The following is a 25155-nucleotide window of genomic DNA, read 5'->3' on the forward strand; positions in this document are numbered from 1 at the left end:
AAATGATCATCCATCGTTAAGTCAGTAGTTGTCTGATGTGTATCTTGTTGTTCAATTCACTTTGAACGTAGTCGTAGCCGGATTGGATAAGATTTACAGTCCAGTGAGGTTACCCTCATGGAAATTCGGGCTGCTTTCTCCCCGGGGAAAGCGAGCTGCATACATACGGCGCTACCCATATTTTTTTCCCTGCATGCGTGTATTCATGTTTCCTGAGACTTAATGCCGTGTGAGATGGAATTTTTTTACTTTATTCCAAGTCCCACGGGTATTTGATGGACATTTTTATCTATGCCTATACAATTTTGCCAGGAAAGACCCTTTTGTCAATCGTGGGATCTTTAACGTGCACACCCCAATGTAGTGTACACGAAGGGACCTCGGTTTTTCGTCTCATCCGAAAGACTAGCACTTGAACCCACCACCTAGGTTAGGAAAGGGGGGAGAAAATTGCGGCCTGACCTACCAGGCCTGAACACGCAACCTCTCGCTTCCGAGCGCAAGTGCGTTAGACCTACCACTCGGCCACCCAGTCGTAGCCGGATTAGGCCAAAAAAAAAAATAGGTCTGTTTACGGTAACCCGACCGACCCTAGTTTTTTCGCGCGACCCTAGACTTTTTTTTGGCATTTGGGAAAAAAAAAAAAAATTCTTGTTTTTTTGGCTAAAATAACGTAAAAATATGGTTTTTTGGAAAAAAAAAAAAAAAAAAAAAAAAAAAAAACAATCCCGACCTACCGACCCTATTTTTTTGGCCTATGTTACCGTAAACAGACCTATTTTTTTTTTTTGGCCTTAGTCCCTCTTTAGGGCGAAGGCCAGATGCACAAAAGCACTTCTATGCTTATTCTTGTCACCCTCGAACAATCAGTCATTGTCATTGTCATTGTCATTGTCATTATAATTAGTTAGCTTTGTTTCTCAGTGCGTTTGTCTTCCTTTTGTTCCGATCAAGTTATGGCACCCATTGCGGCATTATTCGTCAGTGTTCGTCCACTCAGTTTCTTTTCAGTTATGATTTGTGACTGACACACAACATCTTGTCTGAACACACAGAAGAATGAGCAGAGGAATGGGGAGAAAAACGGTACATACAAAGTTAATGTCGAAATGTGTGATGTCCACTGTACGGTGTAAGGGAGGCAACTACAAATTATGCTGAGGTGAAAGAGTTTCTTCCCTTCCTCGGTTAACGTGCTGCAAAGAAATTGCCTCGTTTTCAAATTCATCACGTGACTTCATTGTTCGAACACACGCTTTTGGCTGCTCCCCGTGAAAACAAGAAAAAAAGCAATCATGCCGGTGAGTAACCTGCCAAATGCTTATTTATCGTAATTATTGGCATACTTACGCAAGCTATGCAAAGTAGAATGAGTCACTTTAGTATGAGTAGCTCTTCTCTCACGGAAATGTTGTCTGCAGATTTTTGCTGGCCAAGCCGGTCTGCGTCTGTCCGCCATTTGCATCGATCTTGAACGTTCCACGTGTTGTTTTACCACGCAAAACTGCTATTATAAAACAAGAAACTCAGTGCATTATGGCGGTTAGTTTGGGTTATTGAAATTTAAACTTTATAAAAGAAAGTATTCGGGCTTATCTTCGCAGTTCCCTGAGAGTGAGAAGTAAAAGGAATCTTTCGATGAGACTGAGGCAGTGAGGGCTTTGTGTTTCTTCCCTTCTGCGTTCTTCGAACATTTCGCTTGCAACAGGATGTGGCATGCGTGAATGAACTATGATGTTTGTTTAGATTGATTGCCAAAACATCACTTGTGTCTCTTTTTAAAATAAGAATGTCTACATATATACAAAAAATATGCATCAATGCTAATGAATCGAATGACAGAAAATAGGGCTGGGAACACCATTACAAGTCTGCTACTTAAAATAAAAATGTCGAATTACAATTCCTGAGATAACATACCACTGCGCCAGCCTATGTACACTTCACATAGGAGTACAGCATTCGGAATGAGAAAAGCAAAAGCTTGTGAAGCCGAGTTTGTGTAACAACTAACATGCTAGTGATTAGCTATAAATTTGTGATGTATCCAGGTTTCCCAATTGCTTCGTTTCCGGCCGATTTATGTGGAGCACGTGATGCGCACAAAAAATATTGGCTGTCCAGAAGTGTCGTCTGCGCAAAGATTGCGGCGGCGCCCGCTGCTTTCTTGACCGCCAAGGACGACCGCGCACGTTGTGATACGTCAATCGTTAGACCTCAATTGTATGCAGCCAATCGGTCGCATTCTGTCACCCTCGCATTTTTGTCGCTGTAATCCTTGGCTCTCGATATGAGGTCACAGGGATGGCCAAATCTCAAAATTAAAACTTGCCTGCCGGGAAAGTGACTCAGAAATTTCGCTGGCCTCTAACATACCACACAACAATTTATGAGTGTTAGATTTCTTTACGCAATTAAAACAGCGGTGACACACACAGGAGCCTCGTTTTCATTTTCCTAGAATGTGATGATGATGTTGCAGACGACAGAAGTTCCTGCATCTCGATAGTACAATCAAAAGTTTTGCATTTGACCAGATTTTTCACTGGCCAGCCGGGGGAGCTGTCATGCAGTTTCTACTAGCCCGGAGGAACTTGTACGCACCCCTAGCGATCAGGCGGACGATTTGGCCATCCCTGATGTCAACGCACTGTTTTTAGTTAGGAAGACAAATGTCCCATTGCCTTTTTTCCCATGCTGAACCCTTGAAAAGATATATTTAACTGTAATTAGACCGTTGTGACGCTGACCGCGTGACTGGGTGCCATTAGAGCCAAGATGGTTAGGCTAAGGCCTAAAAAAAAAATAGGTGTGGTTACGGTAACCCGACCTACCCTATTTTTTGGGGCCGACCCTATAACTTTTTATTACATTTGTCAAAAAAATACCAAAAAAAACAAGTAAACGAGTGCAGAAAACGCAATGAAAGCGAAAGCGCCCGAGTCGCACACTTATTTCCCTGTCAAGTAGGTTTAATTTGTACACATTAGAAAAAAAAGTAAAAACAAAAAAAAAAGTGATTGCCTACCTACCTACCCTATTATTTTTGGCTATGTTACCGTAACCACACCTATTATTTTTTTTGGCCTAAGCAGTGATGTACATTTTTCTAGCAGCCTTTAGGACAATTGTCCTGAAGACTGAAAATCAATAGGACACAGTGTCCTGAGATTGCAATTTCAATAGGACAAAAACACGACTCGTAAAACCGCATTTAAAAAGATTTTTCAGTTTAAATTCTTCCACCTTCCGCGACTGTCATGACTAGATACTCAAAGGATTGAATCATATTTGCACTTTCACCATCACTCTCCACTTCGACGAGTTCGTTCTCGGTTGACGTTGTTGTTGGTTCAGCTGAAGCCACAGTGGCTGGCGAACGCAGCATGGACATCAATGTCTGCTGATTTTTATCTGCTTTGAGCTTTTTTTTCGGACCCATGTCGTTTCTCTTTCGTTTTATTTTCGTTCGAACGCACAACGGTTTTTCCGGATATTATGACGAAAAGTAATGCCTTGCGCATGTGCGAACATGCACGGGTGGTTCCCATTGGTTTAAACGATTTATTGCTGAGCCAATGAATGCACTCGAGGCACCATATGGGTTCGGTTTTCTTTTTTTCTTCTTGATCCAACTTGAGGATAAATTAATTCAAAGAATCAGATCCCATATGGTGCCTCGTTCACTCAACAAACTGGTCACACGCAGTGCATACTTTCGCTTGGCAAAACCGAAACCAGCTTTCCTCACGCAGTGTTTACTTTCGCTTGGCAAAACCGAAACAAGCTTTCCTCTTGAAAATTGAACAGTCCGCATGTCCGCTTCATTGTCAAAAACGACTGATCGGACCCTTGACCACTTCTTCTGTAGGTTAATCGGACCAGTGTCCTGCTGGGGTTAAAGCTATAGGTCCTGGGGAAATTGGATCGGTCAGAGACCGGAGACCGACTAAAATGTACATCACTGGCTAAGTGGTATACTCGTTAACCCTGTTTTTTTCTGCATTGTGTACTGTTTCAGAGAGAGACTCGAAATATTGACACATCATGAATAAGTGTTGGATGTAATTTTAATATTGTGCTTTGTGTCGTAACAGTTTTATGGTGGAGGTGGTGGATACCGTGGGGGTGGCGGCAACAGAGGAGGAGACAGGGACGTCATCACAGATCGAAATGCAGAACAGTTCCGCAAACTCTTCCTTGGTGGTCTCAGCTACGAAACAGACGAGAAAGGGCTGAGGGAGCATTTCGAGACATGGGGTGAAATCGTAGACTGTATCGTGATGAGAGACCCACAGACCAAACGCTCCAGGGGCTTTGGTTTCATCACCTATAAGGACGCTGACGGCATTGACCAGGCCCAAGCGAACCGACCACACAAGGTTGACAACCGGGAGGTCGAAACCAAGCGGGCTATGCCCAGAGAGGTATGTTACAACAGTATCACTGAAGGCTTGTGGACGAAATGTCATTACCTTTTTAAAAGTTTTTTTTTACTATGACCTATTTTGAGCATAAAGGTCACCAGTTCTGCTATTTCTACAAAACCTGTGCTAAAAACTTTGAGCCACGTGTAACAAGTCAGACATCACATGTAATATTGTCCAGCACATGCTTTTGATTGTCGTTTTGTCACTTGCAGATTTCTCGAATAGCAATATACATGGTTGAATGACATTTAATAAGATAGTAATTTGATCTGTTTAACTTAAAATTGTAAGTGAAAAGGTTGTTTTCACGTGCTGGTTTCATAAAATTGCACCGTAGTATTGTACATACAAAAGATTCCTGTTACTGATATAATTAACATTTGTTTAACACAGTATTGGCGTTAATCAGTAATTACCGGTATTTTACCGAGCAAATACTGGAAAATAATTGGCTACCGGTTGATTTTTAGAATGTACTTTTTTTTAGTTGGTAAAACAACAAAACCAGTACTCTGAGTTGGACTCTTACTGGTTCCAATGACCTTTTTTTCTGGACAGTTTTCATCATAAAAGTTTGTGTACCAGTTTGAAAAAAATGTTGGCGCCATCACTGTAAACATCAACATTCTTGCTCCATTACAGGAATCTGGCTCCCAACAGACAGTGAAGAAAATGTTCGTGGGTGGAATGAAGGACGACACCATGGAAGACCAGGTCAGAGAGGTGTTCGCCGAGTTTGGTGAAATCGACCAGATTGATATGATCACAGACAAAGCGACCGGCAAGACGCGAGGCTTCTGCTTTGTCACTTTTGCTGACTACGACGCTGTCGATAAGGCTGTCTGTAAGTACGGTAGCTTCTGTCAAAATGTTAATGTTATCCTCTCCTGGAGTCAATATGGGTGCTTAGATTTGTTGCATTTTTGACTCACATGCGAAGCAAAAGTGAGTCTATGTACTCACCCGAGTCGTCCGTCCGTCCGGAAAACTTTAACGTTGGATATTTCTTGGACACTATTCAGTCTATCAGTACCAAATTTGGCAAGATGGTGTATGATGACAAGGCCCCAAAAAACATACATAGCATCTTGACCTTGCGTCAAGGTCGCAGGGGCCATAAATGTTGCCTAAAAAACAGCTATTTTTCACATTTTTCCCATTTTCTCTGAAGTTTTTGAGATTGAATACCTCACCTATATATGATATATAGGGCAAAGTAAGCCCCATCTTTTGATACCAGTTTGGTTTACCTTGCGTCAAGGTCACAGGAGCTCTTCAAAGTTGGATTGTATACATATTTTGAAGTGACCTTGACCCTGAACTATGGAAGATAACTGTTTCAAACTTAAAAATTATGTGGGGCACATGTTATGCTTTCATCATGAGACACATTTGGTCACATATGGTCAAGGTCACTTTGACCCTTATGAAATGTGACCAAAATAAGGTAGTGAACCACTAAAAGTGACCATATCTCATGGTAGAAAGAGCCAATAAGCACCATTGTACTTCCTATGTCTTGAATTAACAGCTTTGTGTTGCATGACCTTGGATGACCTTGACCTTGGGTCAAGGTCACATGTATTTTGGTAGGAAAAATGTGTAAAGCATGTGAGTCGTATGGGCTTTGCCCTTCTTGTTAGTATGTGTGGTGGGTGATTTCCTTTCTGTTATTTATATATAGAGGTTACAACACAAGTGGTTTTTTATATGGCTTGTATTTCAGTCAAGACCCAGCGGAAGAATATCAAGGGACTCACGAGCCTCTGGCGAGTGAGTCCCTTTGATATTCCTGCTGGGTCTTAACTGAAATGCAAGCCATATATACAAAATCACGAGTGTTGTAAACTGTATATCCCATGTAGATCCAAAAGACAACGTGTGACGGAAACATCAAGCTTTAGTTGTCTGTTCAGATGAGGCACCTCTGCACATACATTATTCTAAAGGCACGTCTGTTGATCTATGTCAAGTCGGTGCATAATGGTGGCTTGGTTGTCCCCGTGAGTTGAAAGCCTCTTACACGGATTTGACTGAATACCTAGTGGTTACACACGCATCTCCTGAGATCTTGGACACCTTCATCGTCTATAAGGGCCTACTGCACCACAGAAGAACTAGAAAAACTCGCAAATTGCATCGAACAGATTGTCCAGAGAACAGTCGTAGTCGATGATGTTCCGATAAGAACGTGTGTACCAGGTACACTGTAACTTCTCATGAGCATAAAGCCATAACATTGCTTCTCGAACGGACTGGGTTTTTAACGATTGCTAGTTTGACTTCTGTTTTAGTTGTGAGCACAAGCACACATACGGCTTGTCATGTTGATCACAAGAGAGAAACAGAACTGCGAATAGAAGGAAACATAACAGATTACGTCCCCATAATATGACGCGATGGATGACAGACTTCATGAAATCTATGACGCTGTGATGATAGTCTCGGCAAGACGAGACCAAAACTAAGCTATAGCACTGAACGACTCTCGCGCATGTTCTCAAAAGCGTGGTGACCCCTTGCACATCCGGTCTTACAGGTACATTTGCTTTTGGAATGTCAAGGACGACAAAGAGTAGAGCCAGCTATAATGTATTTCGTGTATCTAGTGTCTCGCTTTCTTGCACAGTTTCACCTATGCTCTTTCTGTGTGTGTGTGTGTGTGTGTGTGTGTGTGTGTGTGTGTGTGTGTGTGTGTGTGTGTGTGTGTGTGTGTGTGTGATTGAGTTTGTGTTACTGTTTGTCGATTTCTTAGGTGAGCCTTGATGGCTTCGCCTCTTGTTTTGTTTTGTTGCTATAACTTATAAGCCAGAAATTCCTGGTTAACATGATATTTAGAGTTTTAAAAAAAAATATATATATAAGCAAATGTAAGACATGCACAAAAACATGGGTGCAGTATTTTTCGGCTTACTCAAAGCTTCATTTTTGACTCACATGCGAAGCAAAAGTGAGTCTATGTACTCACCCGAGTCGTCCGTCCGTCCGGAAAACTTTAACGTTGGATATTTCTTGGACACTATTCAGTCTATCAGTACCAAATTTGGCAAGATGGTGTATGATGACAAGGCCCCAAAAAACATACATAGCATCTTGACCTTGCGTCAAGGTCGCAGGGGCCATAAATGTTGCCTAAAAAACAGCTATTTTTCACATTTTTCCCATTTTCTCTGAAGTTTTTGAGATTGAATACCTCACCTATATATGATATATAGGGCAAATTAAGCCCCATCTTTTGATACCAGTTTGGTTTACCTTGCTTCAAGGTCAAGGTCACAGGAGCTCTTCAAAGTTGGATTGTATACATATTTTGAAGTGACCTTGACCCTGAACTATGGAAGATAACTGTTTCAAACTTAAAAATTATGTGGGGCACATGTTATGCTTTCATCATGAGACACATTTGGTCACATATGATCAAGGTCAAGGTCACTTTGACCCTTATGAAATGTGACCAAAATAAGGTAGTGAACCACTAAAAGTGACCATATCTCATGGTAGAAAGAGCCAATAAGCACCATTGTACTTCCTATGTCTTGAATTAACAGCTTTGTGTTGCATGACCTTGGATGACCTTGACCTTGGGTCAAGGTCACATGTATTTTGGTAGGAAAAATGTGTAAAGCATGTGAGTCGTATGGGCTTTGCCCTTCTTGTTTGGAAAGGTCTTTGCCAAAGATGCGATAATCACAGTATAATAGCTGAGTTTTTTTGTATATGTCTGATAGCCAAGGAACGGCTTGCATGTTTTTCAGGCAGGGTTATATTGGGGGAAAACAGGCACATTATGTGGGAATGCAAACGCATCGCAATTGAAAGTGGGGACGTTGAATTTTTAAATGCACAAAATGGTGCATGAAGGTGATCCAAGGTGTAATGATGTTACTGACTGTGCAGTGTTCAAGCGACACAAGCTGAACGGGAGGAACGTGGAGGTGAAGAAGGCGTTGTCCAAACAGGAGATAGGGCCCGGAGGGGGCGGTGGCCGCGGCGGTGGTGGTCCCAGAGGGGGTGAGAAGACTTCTTGTTCTTTGATCCTAACTTGTTGCTATGAAATTGTCTCACTGCAGGCATGGTGATTTTTATTCATTATTTCATTTTACATTTATTTTTTTACAATTTCATGTACAGTATTGTTATACTTATAGAATCTATGATCGTTTAAATGCAGATTTTGTTTGCCCGTGAATACAAAAGGAAATGTTCAGTGCCAGGGATCGCGCTAGGATTTTTCAAATTGCGTACGGCTTACGCAATGTCGGCCCAAAAACGCGTAAAGCAGAACCGATTTTGCGTCACACTATAACTCTCACGTGCAGTCGCCATTGTTTAATTACTATAACACAGTTAAATCATGTCAAAAGCACGCGTTTCACTCACCTATTTCCGGCGCTCACATCGGCTCTGGAATTCACGGCAAGCCCTGTCTACAACGTCCGCACTTTGGCTCACGGCATCAGAGTGTCAACTCGCGCGCGTGAGCTATAGCCTGATTCAGTATTGGGATGTGCTGCTGAGCATGCCGTTTTGAACAGAAGTTGTTTTGCGTACGTGTTACGCATAAGCGCCGGGAAAATGCGTGGGCGGATTTTAAAACGCGTTAAATACGCAAAAAACATGCGTTAACGCGATCCCCGAGTGCATCTGTTTGATATGCATGTTAAAGTTATCTGCCCTTTCCTGTTTTTTTGTTATTTTATTATGCCCATATTTAAATAAATAATGCTCTTGTCCAGTCTTTGTCGTTAAGCCAAAAAAAAGATAGGTCTGTGTACGGTAACATAGGGCAGGGATGTCGTTAGGCGTCGGACATCGGACATTTATCGATGAAAATCCCCAAATGTCCGATTCACATTGCCGCATGTCGGTCAGATGTCCTATCGTTTTAGCCTGAGCGTGGTCATTGTCCGATATGTACTCCATTCCTTCGGACAGCGCGATATTCGTTAATTTTCATTTCAAGATACAAATCTTCTAAAAGACCGAACGCTCTCGTGTTCAGCTGACACTGGAGTTGCCAGTGCCGCGCCAGTGCGGATCTTTTCTTTTGTCGGGAATTCCCGAACCGTTTGCGGTATGCGCCGTTTGGGTATAACCGTCTCGGTGCAGCGCACTGATCTAAAAATAGTGGATTATTTTTAGATCAGTGCATGCTACAGGAGTACGGGAGACAACTCCAACTGACTAAATTTGTCGTCTGCTTTTGTTTTCGATACGAGACGAAGCACTGAAATATGCCGCTGAAAAAAACCCTAAAGCCTGCAAAAGATCAGCATTAGATCAAACCGATCATTTTGTTTTTCAACTTTTATCCAAATCATGCAGTTTGTTATCAAAGTAAGAGCTCTGAAGTTGTTCATGTTGGTTTCTTTGAAACTAAACAAATACAACATTATATGCACACTGTGTTGATGTATTTACTATATTATGTGTGTGTTCTACAGCGAGCGCGCGCGCGTGGGTGCGTGTGTGTGTGGTCGCATGACTTTGGAACAATTCCATGGAATGTGTTTTAAGCTGTTTGGCGCAAATTCATAATGTCCTATTAGACTTTCTGAAATTGGTCAAATGTCCTATTGATGCTGAAGAACTCAGGACATTTGTCCTATAGGTATGGATTTGTAGCAACATCCCTGATAGGGTAAAAAAAATAGGGTCGGTAGGCCGTTTTTTTTATTTTCTTTTTTTTTCTTCTTTTTTTTTCTCCCCTCTCTATGATGTTTCACATTTCATTTCTTCTCATCAATCCCTGTTTTTGCCCAACATAACTAAGATTATTGTTCAGGAATTTATAGCTGCAACTGTTTTAGTTTGTTTTAAAGTGTTCAATAAATATTATTTACAGATAATTTTCACCCCATCCTTTTCATGACAACATTTCTCAAGCTTTACAGCTAGCGGGTGGCGAACACCACTGCGTGCATCCATTTTGAAAAGAAGTAACACGAGTGACGACCCTTTACTCCTAACAGTACTTTACCTCCCTTCTGTCATCTGCTGTTTGAGCGCAAACAGCCCTATTTTGGATGCGGTTTTTTTTTCAGACGATCCAAAAAAAAGATTAGGGTCGGGCCTAAAAACTAGGGTCGGTCGGGTTACCGTAAACAGACCTTTTTTGACTCACATGCGAAGCAAAAGTGAGTCTATGTACTCACCCGAGTCGTCCGTCCGTCCGGACGTCCGTCCGTCCGTCCGGACGTCCGTCCGTCCGTCCGGAAAACTTTAACGTTGGATATTTCTTGGACACTATTCAGTCTATCAGTACCAAATTTGGCAAGATGGTGTATGATGACAAGGCCCCAAAAAACATACATAGCATCTTGACCTTGCTTCAAGGTCAAGGTCGCAGGGGCCATAAATGTTGCCTAAAAAACAGCTATTTTTCCCATTTTCTCTGAAGTTTTTGAGATTCAATACCTCACCTATATATGATATATAGGGCAAAGTAAGCCCCATCTTTTGATACCAGTTTGGTTTACCTTGCTTCAAGGTCAAGGTCACAGGAGCTCTTCAAAGTTGGATTGTATACATATTTTGAAGTGACCTTGACCCTGAACTATGGAAGATAACTGTTTCAAACTTAAAAATTATGTGGGGCACATGTTATGCTTTCATCATGAGACACATTTGGTCACATATGATCAAGGTCAAGGTCACTTTGACCCTTATGAAATGTGACCAAAATAAGGTAGTGAACCACTAAAAGTGACCATATCTCATGGTAGAAAGAGCCAATAAGCACCATTGTACTTCCTATGTCTTGAATTAACAGCTTTGTGTTGCATGACCTTGGATGACCTTGACCTTGGGTCAAGGTCACATGTATTTTGGTAGGAAAAATGTGTAAAGCAGTTCTTAGTGTATGATGTCATTGCTAGGTTTAGTTACCCTAAAGGTCGAGGTCAAGCATGTGAGTCGTATGGGCTTTGCCCTTCTTGTTCTTTTTTGGCCTTATAGATTCTGTGATCTGAATATTTGTTTGTTCTATGATCAGCAGTAAGCTGGTGGTTGTACTTGGTTGAGAAAATTGTTTTCTGTTGTTGAACAAAACTAAGCAAAGATCAAGTTAGTAAAACCAAAATACATGGCAGCACTGTGTATTTTTCAAGGATGCTGTGGCTGGGGTAATGTCTGTGTTTGCTGAAAGGGATACTTTGTTCTTTTCCAGGACGTGGTGATTTTGGTGGCTATGGGGGTGGTAATGGCGGCTACGGAGGAGGCGGTGGCTACTCCCAGGGAGGTAAGAAGAGTTGTCTTTCTGGTTTTTGAAGGCTTTAGTCAGTCGAACATGATCTCGGGAACAAAACTTGCTGTCAGCAGGGGTGGGATTTCTTCCGTCCCAGGAAGAATTTTGGCATTTTATTTTGTGTATACTTTTTTTGTTAATCCCTGGCAGCTGCTGTTTACACTCCACTCGTTCTGTGAACAGGTCAACTACCTTTCACCATTACCAAATTGATACCTTGAGTGACATGTACAGACCTGCCTACCCTTACGATTTGGGCATAATTTACTAAGATTTTTATTCCACACTACGCTTTCCGTGATAGAAATTCGATTTTTAAGAAACCAAAAGAACGATTTTTTGCATTTCGTCCCGATATAAACCCGATCCGTATTTTTGCTCTTGCCGAGCTTTGCGAGCGCACATGCGCGATGCGCATTTTCGGTCTGTTCACATTATATGCAAGCAAGGTAGACGACGTCTTTTGCAGTGCAATGAAGCGACGCGCGAAAAATCCGCATTAGACGGACGAAGAGTCTCAGTCAGAGTCTTAAAAGGAAACGGTTTTACAGTGGTGGTCCGATATCAGCGAAAATGAAGAAAGCCGCTCATCAGAAGTACAAAACTAGCTACTCAGAATCTTGGCCATGCCTAAGACCTTCTTCTTCTTCCGTGGAGGACTGGGTTCTTGCGAACGTCTCAAGTCCTGCGGTTGAGTCACTGTTACCGAGAGTGGCTAGCTCCGGCAAACACCTCTATTGAAAGGACCAAGCCACGTGTTGTGTTCGCGTTGCCACAGTGATTTTTCATGTGCACACGGAGGAAAGAATGACTGTGCGAAGCATATCGGGACAAACAACCACATCATCCTAGATCGTTCCAATCAGTGTAGTTTCCCAGAGCGGTTCTAGGGTCGTTTTTGACTGACTTCACAATTTGATAAAATCAATGACATTTTATTTTTGCAAAGCAACTGAATATGAACAGAAAGTGTGCAGAAGAATGTTTGTGTCCTGCAAGATTTTATGAACAACTATTTCTCCGTTGGGAGAAAAATGAGGATGTCTAAACTACAGGTAAGGCAGTGTCAAATTCTTTATTTGGGTTCTCCTTTTAGTCACACTCACCGATGGCCGTTACTTTTGGCAACGAAAAACTACTCTTTCTACCACCAGATTACTCTTTTTGGCTGGGCTCATTACTCCTTGTAATTTTTGGGGTAGGCAGGTCTGCATGTAGGGAGCAGCAATGACATGTCATCCTGGCGAATGTGCAGGGATGTTGCTACAAATTCATACCTATAGGACTATAGGACAAATGTCCTGAGTTCTTCAGCATCAATAGGACATTTGACCACTTTCAGAAAGTGTAATAGGACATTATGAATTTGCGCCAAACAGCTTATAACACATTCCATGGAATTGTTCTAAAGTCATGCGCACACACGCACACCCACGCGCCCGCGCTGTAGAACACACACATAATATACAGACATGGGACTGGTCCGAATTTTATCGGAATTCCGATATTTTCCTTAGCTCACAGACCATTCTTGAGATCGATGCAAATTCGTTGAGAAAAAAGGGGGGGGGTGGTGGTGGTATGAACCGTTCAGCTGAAGCTGTCTGTGTCTGAAGTCAGTGCGTTCGCAGCCCAGCACTCGCGTGAACACATAGCAGTATCATGGGTCGCGTTTGATTGGCTGTCGATCTCCGACGATTATCGCCTAAGCCTAATTATTCACCGACGGCGGATTGCAGGTTGTTTTGATTGGCTGCCGATCTCCAAACGCCAAAGGTGAAAAAGCTAGCATCATGGCGTCTGGATTCCGTATTGTTTTGTCGGCTGTGGAAGCTCTTACGATTGACGACCAAAGTTTGAAAAACAAGTGGAAAGCCAACTGGCTGTCAGAAGATGTGACTATCATTATCAACAAGAAAGAAAGGCGCCAGCTCATTGGCGACAGTATCGCCAAGATATCCATTCCCGGTCAGGCCGTGTGCACGTGGTGCGACAACGGCCACTGCGTGGTGAAATACGGACTTGGTGGAAAAAATGTGTTGGTTCTGAAAGTTTTCAAGTAAGTTTTGTGTGTGTGTGATTGTTACACTTTTGTTTAAAATGCTAAAACATATTATTCTTGTGGTTTTTATAGCTTTTTAAAAAGGCATGATCTAATTTTTTGCTATCAGGAGAGGCCCCAAAATGGCCTTTATAATTCTAACATTCATTTTCCGTCAGGGGCGGCTTTGTCCCCCTGAACCCCCTACCGGGGCGTTGCCCCTGGACCCCACCAGGGGCCTATGCGGCTTACGTTCCTACTTTTGGAACATTTGCTGGTCTCATGTCTGAATATAGTAAATACATCAACACAGTGTGCGTATAATGTTGTATTTGTTTGTTTCAAAGAAACCACAAAAAAGAAACTAACATGAACAACTTTACAGCTCTTACTTTGATTACAAACTGCATGATTTGGATAAAAGTTGAAAAAGAAAATGATCGGTTTGATCTAATGCTAATCTTTTGCAGGCTTTTTTTTTTTCAGCGGCATAATTCAGTGCTTCGTCTCGTATCGAAAACAAAAGCAGACGATAAATTTAGTCAGTTGGAGTTGTCTCCCGTACTCCTGTAGCATGCACTGATCTAAAAATAATCCACTATTTTTAGATCAGTGCGCTGCACCGAGACGACTTATACCCAAACGGCGCATACCGCAAACGGTTTGAGAATTCCCGACAAAAGAAAAGATCCGCACGCGGCACTGGCAACTTCAGTGTCAGCTGAACACGAGAGCGTTCGGTCTTTTAGAAGATTTGTATCTTGAAATGAAAATTAACGAATATCGCGTCAAACGATAAAGCAGAAGCAGAAGCTCTCATGCAGGCCGCCTCCTTGGTTCAGGACTCAGCAGACCCTTGCTACCAAGTTGTCTTCCTCTCAGACGCCCTTTCAGTCCTTCAGGCCCTAGAGAACGACAAACTCCCACAGCTGGCCAAAGCATTACACAGTGATGTACATTTTTCTAGCAGCCTTTAGGACAATTGTCCTGAAGACTGAAAATCAATAGGACACAGTGTCCTGAGATTGCAATTTCAATAGAACAAAAACACGACTCGTAAAACCGCATTTAAAAAGATTCTTCCACCTTCCGCGACTGTCATGACTAGATACTCAAAGGATTGAATCACATTTCAAAGTTATTTGAACAGTTGTCGGTTTTTTTTCACTGCCCATCTGTCGACAATGTTTTTCAGGTAGGCATCTGACCGTTCTGCGGGTCCCTCAAGTTTTGCTTTCAGGATCATGTCCTGGGTTTTGACACACAATCGGTTTCTTCGAGCCGTACACACCAAGTTCTGTGCACTGAATCCTCTCTCAACGATTTATTGCTGAGCCAATGAATGCACTCGAGGCACCATATGGGTTCGGTTTTCTTTTTTTCTTCTTGATCCAACTTGAGGATAAATTAATTCAAAGAATCAGATCCCATATGGTGCCTCGTTCACTCTACAAACTGGTCACACGCAGTGCATACTTTCGCTTGGCAAAACCGAAACCAGCTTTTCTCACGCAGTGTTTACTTTCGCTTGGCAAAACCGAAACAAGCTTTCCTCTTGAAAATTGAACAGTCCGCATGCCTGCTTCATTGTCAAAAACGATCGGACCCTTGACCACTTCTTCTGTAGGTTAATCGGACCTGTGTCCTGCTGGGGTTAAAGCTATAGGTCCTGGGGAAATTGGATCGGTCAGAGACCGGAGACCGACTAAAATGTACATCACTGATTACAGATGGTCAGACAAACCAGAAGAGTTGTCCTCCAGTGGATACCAGCACACTGTGGGATACCAGGAAATGAAAGGGCAGATGAGCTGGCGAAAGGAGGAGCCGTGGAAGATCAACCTGAAAACACTGTCAGCTTTAGTGAGCAGAAGACAATCATCAAGACATTGATGAGGCCAAGGACAAACAGAGATGACTACCACACAATGTCCAGAGAGCAGCAAGTCAACCTCATCAGGCTGCGTACTGGCCACAACAGGCTCAATGCTCACATGAACCGAAATTTCAAGCTGGCGCCATCACCAACCTGTGCCTGCGGTCAAGAAGACCAAACAGCGTAACACATCTTACAGCGATGTCCCTTACTAGATGAGGAACGAAAAGAAGTGTGGCCGTCACCAACTCCCTTGCAGACCAAACTATACGGCAGTCGACAGGAGTTTGAGAAAACGACAACATTTATCACCAGTGCTGGACTGATCGTGTAACCTCTGCGAACACCAAGAAGAAGAGAAGAAGAACGAATATCGCGCTGTCCGAAGGAATGGAGTACATATCGGACAATGACCACGCTCAGGCTAAAACGATAGGACATCTGACTGACATGCGGCAATGTGAATCGGACATTTAGGGATTTTCATCGTTATATGTCCGATGTCCGACGTCTAACGACATCCCTGAGTGTGGCATCTTAGTTGCTATCTATTTTGCATGGATTCAGAGACATTCAGTGGTGTGGTAGAAACAATGTGCATTCCTGATCTGTGAACCAGTTTACCCTTTAATGCAGTAAACATTTGTTTTAAACATTAACAAAACTAAGTAATAAAATCAAATACCTTCAAGTTTACAAAAATTGTTAATTCTGTGCGTTTTCACTTTCAGCTGACCTTTTATTCAGCCATTCCCATGCCTGCAAATAGCCCCCTCATGAAATGCTAAAATTAATTTTCAGCTGGTCAGTTATAAAAACCTTCAAGTTTACAAGATGTATAATTCTTATGCAACCCCCTGCGTGTTAGAGGGAAGAATTTACCCGATGCTCCCCAGCATGTTGTAAGAGGCGACTAACGGATTCTGTTTCTCCTTTTACCCTTGTTAAGTGTTTCTTGTATAGAATATAGTCAATGTTTGTAAAGATTTTAGTCAAGCAGTATGTAAGAAATGTTAAGTCCTTTGTACTGGAAACTTGAATTCCCTTTGATTCCCTTTGCAAGCCCCTGGAGCAATTTTTTGATTAGTGCTTTTGTGAACAATTAACAAGTGGCTCTATCCCATCCCCCCCCTTTCCCCGTCGCGATATAACCTTGAACGGTTGAAAACGACATTAAACACTAAATAAAGGAAAGGAAATTTCTTATGCATCTCCAACAGGGTTCGTACAGGTCATGGAAAACCTGGAAAGTCATGGAATTTGATTTTTAATTTTCCAGGCCTGGAAAGTCATGGAATTTCAATTCAAGTCATGGAAAGTCATGGAATTTAACAAAATTAAGAAAGAAAAAAAATTAACCTTTAGCACGCCAGCGGCGATTTTCGTTGCCCAGCCATTTCCCCCCCCCCCCCCCCCCCCCCCCCCCCTTTGCCAGCCAGCAGCGATTTGCGTCGCCAGCACAAGGCTTGTTCGTATGACCAACTTCTCGTTCATATTTGCATACGAGAATAACGGTATTTTTAACGGCACTTGAGCCAAAACGAGGCTCACTTCCTTCCGTTATCTCGTCGTGTCGTCTGCGCTGCATTTGAGTCAGTTTCGTCGAAGTGTTTTGTTTTTGCATCGATAAAGTACTTTAGCGCTTTGACAAGCAAGATGGAGGATGATGAGTTTGAGACTTTCTTTCGAGTTGTTTCTTGACAACAAAAAGTATGCGGAATTGGAACGAATTACTGAGGAAGATCTTCGCAATGAACTGTATCGCGGTGAAAAAAATGACAGTTCGTCAAGTCACAGTGACGGTTACGAAACGGAATTTACGAAAGTGCAGATGGATACAAACAGTGGCTGGTCCAGTTTAGTGAAATGACAGGACCAGCAAACATTACCGATAATCTGACTGCGTAGCAAATACTTGACTTGCTTGTCGAAGAGACACTGCGTAGAAACTGACTCAAATTCAGTGCAAAGCAAGCCAGTGTCAAAACTGGCAGTGACAAGACGTAAAAAGTTTGCGTGTTCGGAAATGGCGACCTGTGGATCTAGTCATGGAAAATGTTATTGAGGCTCATGGAAAGTCATGGAAAAGTCATGGAATTTTGTTTCTAAAAACCAGTGGGGACCCTGCTCCAAAAAGCTTGTTTGTTCTAAAATTTAAAGTCACGAGAGGCCGCCTAAACCCTCCCTAAAATGCTAAAATTCATAGACTCCCAGCAAGGGCGCTGCCCCTGCACCCTGCCGGAGCCTTGGCGGCCCCTGCACCCCAGCCTTCCAAAATGTTCAGTCCTGGCAACATTTTCGGCTCCCACCCATGCGTCAGTAATGTTTGATTTTGTGTGATTGATTTTCATCAGCAGATTTGTCCTGATTCTGAAATTATAACTATTTGGCCCTGTAATCTGGTACCAATTTGGAAACAGTCTTGTGGGAAGGGAAGCAACTCCTTTCTTCCTATTTTCTAGGTAACCGCTTGGTTTAAGTACCATTTGTCGTGGGAGTGAAATGAGTGCACATACCACTGGAATACCCATGGTCTTCGGATGACTATATTTTGACTTGCCCATTTCTCTGGCCAGTTTTGGGGATAAAATGGGTCTGCTGTGATGTAATCAATTGTTGGTCGTTTGTACTTCTCCAGCTGATGGATGTTCACTGTCTGTGTTTCAGGATATGGCGGTGGCGGCTATGGAGGAGGCCAGGGAGGTGGTTATGGTGGCGGCGGCTACAGTGGATATGGCGGTGGCGCTGGAGGTGGCTACGGAGGAGGTGGCGGCGGCTATGGTGGTGGAGGTGGCGGCTACGGAGGCGGAGGATCAGGAGGTGTGTCTGTCGGACAATCTTGAGCCATTGCAAATATGTATTTTGTCTGTTTCTCAGAGCCCTGCCTTGCATTTGTTGTTCCATGTCCAGTGCTGCCTCTAGGTGTTTCATCAGTTGCTGAAGAAGTGGGATGAATGGCTCTGGCAAAAAAGGGGCTCCATGTCAAAATGTTGAAACTTTATTTAGAAATTGTATGTTATGCTGTTGGTTAAAGTTGCGACTTCGATGATGACAAGAGCTTGTGGAGAGAGGGGAAGGTCGCTAAGGTGTCGGTGCCGTCACTGGCAGAACCCTCCGACACTGACCTTCACCTTGAAGACCCATACATGCCTCATGGCAGTCTGAGATATCAACTGTCTTAGAAAAGTGTGTCTAGTGATGGTAGATTGATGTTGTCATTGATACCTGTAGCAGATTCTTTCTTATTGCTGTCCTCTTTTCATATGTCTTCTGTGCACTTTCCACTCAGTGACAGTACCCTTCTTGGACAGCACAGCCAAATAACATCACAGGCTGTGACTCATCACAGTTTGTTTCTGCATTGTGTTCAAGACATGGAGGGCACACCAGGCTCAGTCTCTGTGTTCAAAGAATAGTTTGATTTGTCTGAAGAGTTATAGCGATTTCTGAGAATGAAGCTGTTGGTAGTGAATGCAATGGGATTATAGGATATAAAGTAGGAGTTCTATAGAATGTTATGGAATTATAGCGCATAAATAAGGATAAATATCGTTTTCTGAAATCAGGCTGTTGGTAGTGAATGCAATGGACAATTTGGGTATAAGGTAGGGGGGGGGGGGGGGGGGGGGGGGCAGCAAGAGAGGTGTGACAAACATATGACCAGTAAGTTACTGTTACCTGCAGGGGGCTGGAACAGTGGAAGTGGCAGTGGTGGCTTTGGCCAGAACTACGACAGCAGCTACAGTGGCGGTGCTGTGAGAGGAGGCGGGTATTCCAGCAGAGGTCCGGGACCGTATGGCTGTAAGGATCCATATGTTGAGACTTAAAGAGACAATGAATCACTGGGCTGTAACTTGCTCATTTAGTCACTTTATGCAGTATGAGTGCAGCAGGAAAAGATTAGGATGCCACAGTAGGTTTAATAAGTGGAATACAGTAATGGTACATATTGAATATTGAGCCTGAGAAGATTTAAGTAGGTAATCTAACAGTATTCAGATTGTGTAGAACACACCTGAAGTCATTACAAAAGCTCTGTCATAGGTATGTGCATGGACACACACAACCAGGAATGCATGCAAACACAGACTTAAACATAGTTGCCAACCCTCACTATTTAATTTTCCTGATTTTATTTTCCTGATCATATGTCCATTTTCAATTATTGCAGTGATTCGTAAGTTCTTATGACGTGTTTCGTTTTGTTTTGTTTTTTTACACTTCTTTAGGTCGGAAAGTTTTAAAAGTTGTGACTTCGATGATGACAAGAGCTTGTGGAGAGAGGTGAAGGTCCCTAAGGTGTCGGTGCCGTCACTGGCAGAACCCTCCGACACTGACCTTTACCTTGAAGACCCACGCGTGCCTCGCGGCAGTCTGAGATATCGACTGTCTCGGAAAAGTGTGTAGTGATGGTAGATACCTGAAGACTTTGCAAAAGCTCTCTCATAGGCATGGGCATGCACACACACGATAAGGAATGCATACAAAAGCTTCTGTTGCAACGGGCTGAACGTTAAAAAAAAAAAAAAAAGAGGAAAACTAGAAAAATCTCTAACGCTCCAAAGCAAATTCACATTTTAAGGGCTTTTGTGAAAACGAAGGTGCAAGAAAGAACGCCACTTGTCACCACATCGCTTTTGTCTTGCCTTTTCATCATGCCTTCTGCTGAATTTGCTGTGCTGAAATGCCATGTGAAAAGGACATTAGACTTTGCCAGACAACAGTGGATGGTGATAGGGCTGGTCTGCTGACTGCTACCACTGGCTAGAAATAGGGCTTCCATGAGTTGGCTTAGTTGTGTGTGTACTGATCTGTCTCCTGACTGGAAGTAGGTTTTATTCTTGAGAGGATTTGATTGCAGTGAGGGGAGTGTTCTGTCTGCAGTATTTCAGTGGTCTGCTTAGGTTGGCATGAGATCTTGAACATTGCCCTGTGGATGTCTCTAGCAGGTTAGGGTTGGCAGCTATGCACATGCACACATTCAAACACACACTCACAATTATTTACATATTTTAATGATGTCTACCGTTGTTCTTGTGTTGCAGCTGGCTACGGCAGTGGAGGTGGTGGTAGCGGTGGCTATGGAGGTGGTGGCTACGGAGGCAGCGGTGGTGGTGGTTATAGTGGCGGCTATGGCCGGCGTTAAGATGCTGCCTGTTACTGAGACACTAACAGTGCTGTGGTAAGTTTTCCCCCTTTCATGTTTTTTTTCCTCTGTAAAAGTAAAAAGATTTGTAGCGTATTGCTACCTTGGGTTAAAGCTTCATTTTTTATGAGAATTTTGTTCAGCTTGTAGATTGTGACTTGGGGAAATGCAAGGGGAGGTGTAAGATCTGTTGTATTAAAAAAGGAAGAAGTGGTAGTGATTTTTCTTTAAGTCATCTATTATAAGAGCAAAGCCAGTGGGTCAGACTAAAGATTTTTAGGTCAGTTGTTTGATCTGGTGGCCTATCATGATATTAGTCAGTTACGGAATTTCTTGATAATTACTATATCAATGTTATGAATGAATTTGCTGTGCTATTCTTCCATTTCTCATTATTTTTCAACTTGTGTCTTGGTCATGTAGCGCAGGAAAGGGAGAGAGGTTACTGTAAAGTGGAAGGCTCGAACAACTAACATTCACTGGAAGAAACCTAAGGGGAGATTGAGGCAACTACCTAGATACACACAGGAGCAGGCAGGCTGTTAAATTCCACCAGGCAGAATTTTACCAGGCAGGCAGCTGTTAAATTCTACCATGCAGAATTTCACCAGGCAGGCAGACCTGTTTTTAGCTGCAAGGCAGAATTCTACCAGACAAGCAGATCCAAGTTTCCTGTGTACAGAAGAAAATCAACATCATTAGCGGCAGTCACTTCCATGGATGTGCATGATATGGGATGACTCATCATAGAAACAAAAAGGAGCATTTTTATGCTTTAGCCTAGCCTTGGCAGGGGTGCCAAGAGAATGAATTTTCTGCTGAATTATTTTAGATCTCGCTTTCTGTTAGTCTTTATGCATGAAAGTGTTAGCTCTGTCTAAATCCGCGACTTTCCCGGCCGTGAACTTGTGAAATCTAATGGAAATTACTTATGCAGTGCGGCATATACTACTTTTCATTGTCTCAGTGTTAGCAAAAAAGATACTGTGGTCACCCATTGGGAGCATTTCACACAGGTTTTACTGTAGGTACTGAGGAACATTTGAGCTGGCAGCTATTTTCCTCTTCATCGGGTCTTCAGTGCAGAGATGTAGCAATGGACCTCGCAGGGTAGGGTGCTTACCAAGTGGTCAAATCTCCGCTAGATTGTTGTTGCAGAGTTGAAAAGGTGCAACGGATGTAGTTGGAGGCTGTTAGTCCTGAACATTGATTATCCATTTTGTGAGATCGCTGTCAGCGGTGGATTTTTTTTAGACTTGAGTGGTTTTATTTTTTATTTCATGGAAATGTTTTGTTGTATGGTGTCTGTGTCGTAAACTGTAATCACGTTCTCGTGGTATCGTTTCCAATTCGGAAGGAATAAAATATGGTGGACATAGCTCCTCTGAGATTTTTCCGTTATTTCGTCCCTTGTTTTCTGTAATGTTGATAGCGTCTGGGTGCATGTGGTAGTAGTAGTTAGCTTTTGTGTTTGTGCATTGCTTGTGTTTGTTTCAAGAGTTGTGTTATCAGATCAAGGAACACTTTTGGCTTGTAAAATTTGGTGTTTCCGTTCTCGAAAGTTGATCAGGTGTCTTCCGCTTGGTATTCATCAGAAGTGCTTTCAAACACTTGTATTTGTTACAGCTATCAAGGGAGAGAGGGAAGGGCTACATTCCAAAAGTACTTGATTCTGAAATTGAGAATTCTGATAACGCCAAAGTTATTGGGAAATACGTGTTTTCAGTGTTCTGGGTTGTTGCCGCCTTGTCTGTTCAGAGTACTGTTTGCTTATCTGTCCTGTAATAAGTGTTGCATATAGTGTTAAAAGTCAATTGCATTTGAGACACATCATCATCATATTAAAATTCAGCTGAAAGTTCTCATACAACACTGTACAGACAACTTGTCAACCAAACCTGTCACGAGAGTCTAGAAAACGGGGAAAGTCGAGAAGATGAGGCTCATGATTAAAAGTAGTGGTTTGCGACAAAGAAAGATTTATACTGGAGGAGTTAATTGTACAAATCCATTCGACAGGTTTGGTTGTCTTGTCAACTCTTGGCATTCATTTTGGAAGGCATCAGTTACACAATATAACAAAAGCACACCCAAGAAAACCTGACAGTTTTGTTCACGCATTTAGCTAGCTCATGTCCTGGAGGACTAGCTAGCCCTCATCATGACTAGCTTTCATCGCCTTGGAGACAGTGTAGCTAGCAACCGTCGCCAGGGAGACGTCTAGCTAGCTTTCATCACCCCATAACAGCTAGCCAGGAAGACCTAGTCAGGTAACCAAGACAGCATCAGAGTAGCGAAGTTAGACTGAGGTCAGGTAAGGGACTTTTACCAGTTTCAATTGTGTAGATGGTATGGTGCTGTGTATTAAATTTGCAGGCTAATGCAGTGTTGGATAACAGGGTTAGGTTAACCCGGGATATCATATTGTTAGACTTGTGATCTAGTTTGAAATGATGTTAAGGTTGGGCAAACAAGCTTTTCAGTCGAATGTTTGAAGGTTAAGGGAGGGTCATGTGTTTGAATTAATTACTTGTGTTTCATGAAATTTGTCACTGCAGTCAATTTTAACCTTGAAAATATGAATGTTAAGTTTACTGTGTCAGAACTGAAAAGCATGAATGTTGCTGCATAATTGAGAATTTTGGCGAAAGAACCCTGCTTGATGGAGCCCTCTTCACTTATGTTGGCCATGAGACGCTCTTTTCTGTGTGACAAGTTTCATGGAACTTTAAAGTAGTCTGAATGATGACATACAAATAATCTCTTGTACGTTCGCTGGTGTAGGTTTCAACAAAACTGCACTCCAGTGAACGAGCGGCCTGCTTCTGAACTGTACTGCAAAAGATGCAGCTCATAAGGTGCGTGTATACATGCACATCATTTTATCATTTGTTGCAAAACTGTGTGGAGAGCTGGAGTGCTTGTGGCCATGTCAGTTGTCTGCAGCAAGAAATCAAAATAACCAAAGGGAAGTAAGCGCTCTTTAGGCATTCAACATGTGTAATGAAGTAAGCGAGAGTTATACGGAATAGAATTTAGTCAATGTTTGTAAAGATTTTAGTCAAGCAGTATGTAAGAAATGTTAAGTCCTTTGTACTGGAAACTTGCATTCTCCCAAGTAAGGTAATACATTGAACTACGTTGCAAGCCTCCCGCAGTGGGGCACTGCGGTTATGAAATTAAAAGCCCCTCCTGTTTTTGGAACCGCAGGAGCTTTCTAGTTTGCTGTTAGGTAGATTTTTGGTTCCTCTTTCCTGTCATGCTCTCTTTTTCTTCATGAATTCTTTTCTTTTTTCTGCCTTCTTGCTCATTCACCTGTATTTTTTCCAAAAATCTCTTCTCTTGCCGCTTGTCTCGCGATTCATGCATAGTTTAATCTGTTAGTGTTCTGATGTAAGTCCAGCAGTAGATAGGTTAAGCCTATTTTAACATACTGGAAACTGGTAATCTTCCAGTAGGTATTAATTTAGTTTTACTAAAGCCTGCTGGGACACAAGTAATGGGTTAGTGCATTTGTAAACAGGAATCGCTTGACAAGTGGCCCCCTTCATCCCCCCCTTCCTCGTCCTGATATGGCTCTGCGTAGTCGGCTGGACGTTAAGCAACAAATAAACAAACAAACAAACGTTGCAAGCCCCTGGAGCAAATTTTTTGATTAGTGCTTTTGTGAACAAGAAACAATTGACAAGTGGCTCTATCCCATCTCCCCCCTTTCCCCGTCGCGATATAACCTTCGTGGTTGAAAACGACGTTAAACGCCAAATAAAGACAGAAAGAAAGTTATGCGGAACCTTTCTCCTGGATGCAAGTCACTTGTTCATTTCGATGCTTGTTATTCTTTTGGGTGCCAGGAGAAAGTTTCTGTATAACTCTTGCTTACTCCATTACACATGTGTGATTGAGGATTTATGCAGGTTTGTCAGTGTACAGTAAGCTTTATTCCCCCATTGGCCTCATTCTGAGATGATTGGTTTCTGTCAGGCAAAGTGTAGACAACACCTAGTTTCAGACACTGCCTTTTAGTTTTGCTGATCAAAATGAATGCTTTTATTCACAGGTAGAGGAGACTGGTGTGGAGTGGCTGAGCGATGCGGTTCCAATGCTTGAAGATCTACTTGCTCGCAGTCTCAGCCCTTGTGCCAGCATGATCAAAGGCATGCCCGTCTGAGGCCTGTGTGGGCTCTTCGAAGGAGGATGAGGAATAAGCTATCCAATTCAGATCCTTGTGATGGAGTTGCAAGTTGCTGATGAGTGAAATAAAACGCCAACCTTGATTGAACCCAGTAAAGCTTGTTTTGGCTAAAACAGAATGGATTGCCAGGGTATTTCTGATTTGATTGTGGAAGTAAAATAGCGGAAGGGAAAGATTGTGGTTTGCTTCAAATTGTGAAAGAAAGATTAAACTGTTCAATTGAA

General features: G+C 42.5%; 1 protein-coding gene across 3 annotated transcripts; it reads left to right on the forward strand.

Moving 5' to 3' along the window:
* The first annotated feature begins 1193 nt into the window (after positions 1 to 1193).
* On the forward strand, positions 1194 to 25155 carry LOC138947349 (heterogeneous nuclear ribonucleoprotein A3 homolog 1-like). Of its 3 annotated transcripts, XR_011449625.1 has the most exons (10): positions 1194 to 1301; positions 4098 to 4427; positions 5073 to 5274; positions 8328 to 8441; positions 11599 to 11670; positions 18261 to 18413; positions 19278 to 19394; positions 20639 to 20775; positions 23524 to 23597; positions 24797 to 25155. XR_011449625.1 is itself a non-coding variant. In XM_070318805.1 (9 exons), the coding sequence occupies exons 1-8, from the start codon at positions 1296 to 1298 to the stop codon at positions 20737 to 20739; spliced, it is 1095 nt and encodes a 364-aa protein (XP_070174906.1). In that variant the 5' UTR covers positions 1194 to 1295; the 3' UTR covers positions 20740 to 20775; positions 21163 to 22135. The 3 variants fall into 3 exon arrangements, 2 of the variants coding, with proteins under 2 accessions (XP_070174906.1, XP_070174907.1); XM_070318805.1 differs by lacking the exons at positions 23524 to 23597; positions 24797 to 25155 and adding an exon at positions 21163 to 22135; XM_070318806.1 differs by lacking the exons at positions 19278 to 19394; positions 23524 to 23597; positions 24797 to 25155 and adding an exon at positions 21163 to 22135.

Source organism: Littorina saxatilis, linkage group LG14, assembly GCF_037325665.1.
Source record: "Littorina saxatilis isolate snail1 linkage group LG14, US_GU_Lsax_2.0, whole genome shotgun sequence".
Classification (NCBI taxonomy): domain Eukaryota; kingdom Metazoa; phylum Mollusca; class Gastropoda; order Littorinimorpha; family Littorinidae; genus Littorina; species Littorina saxatilis.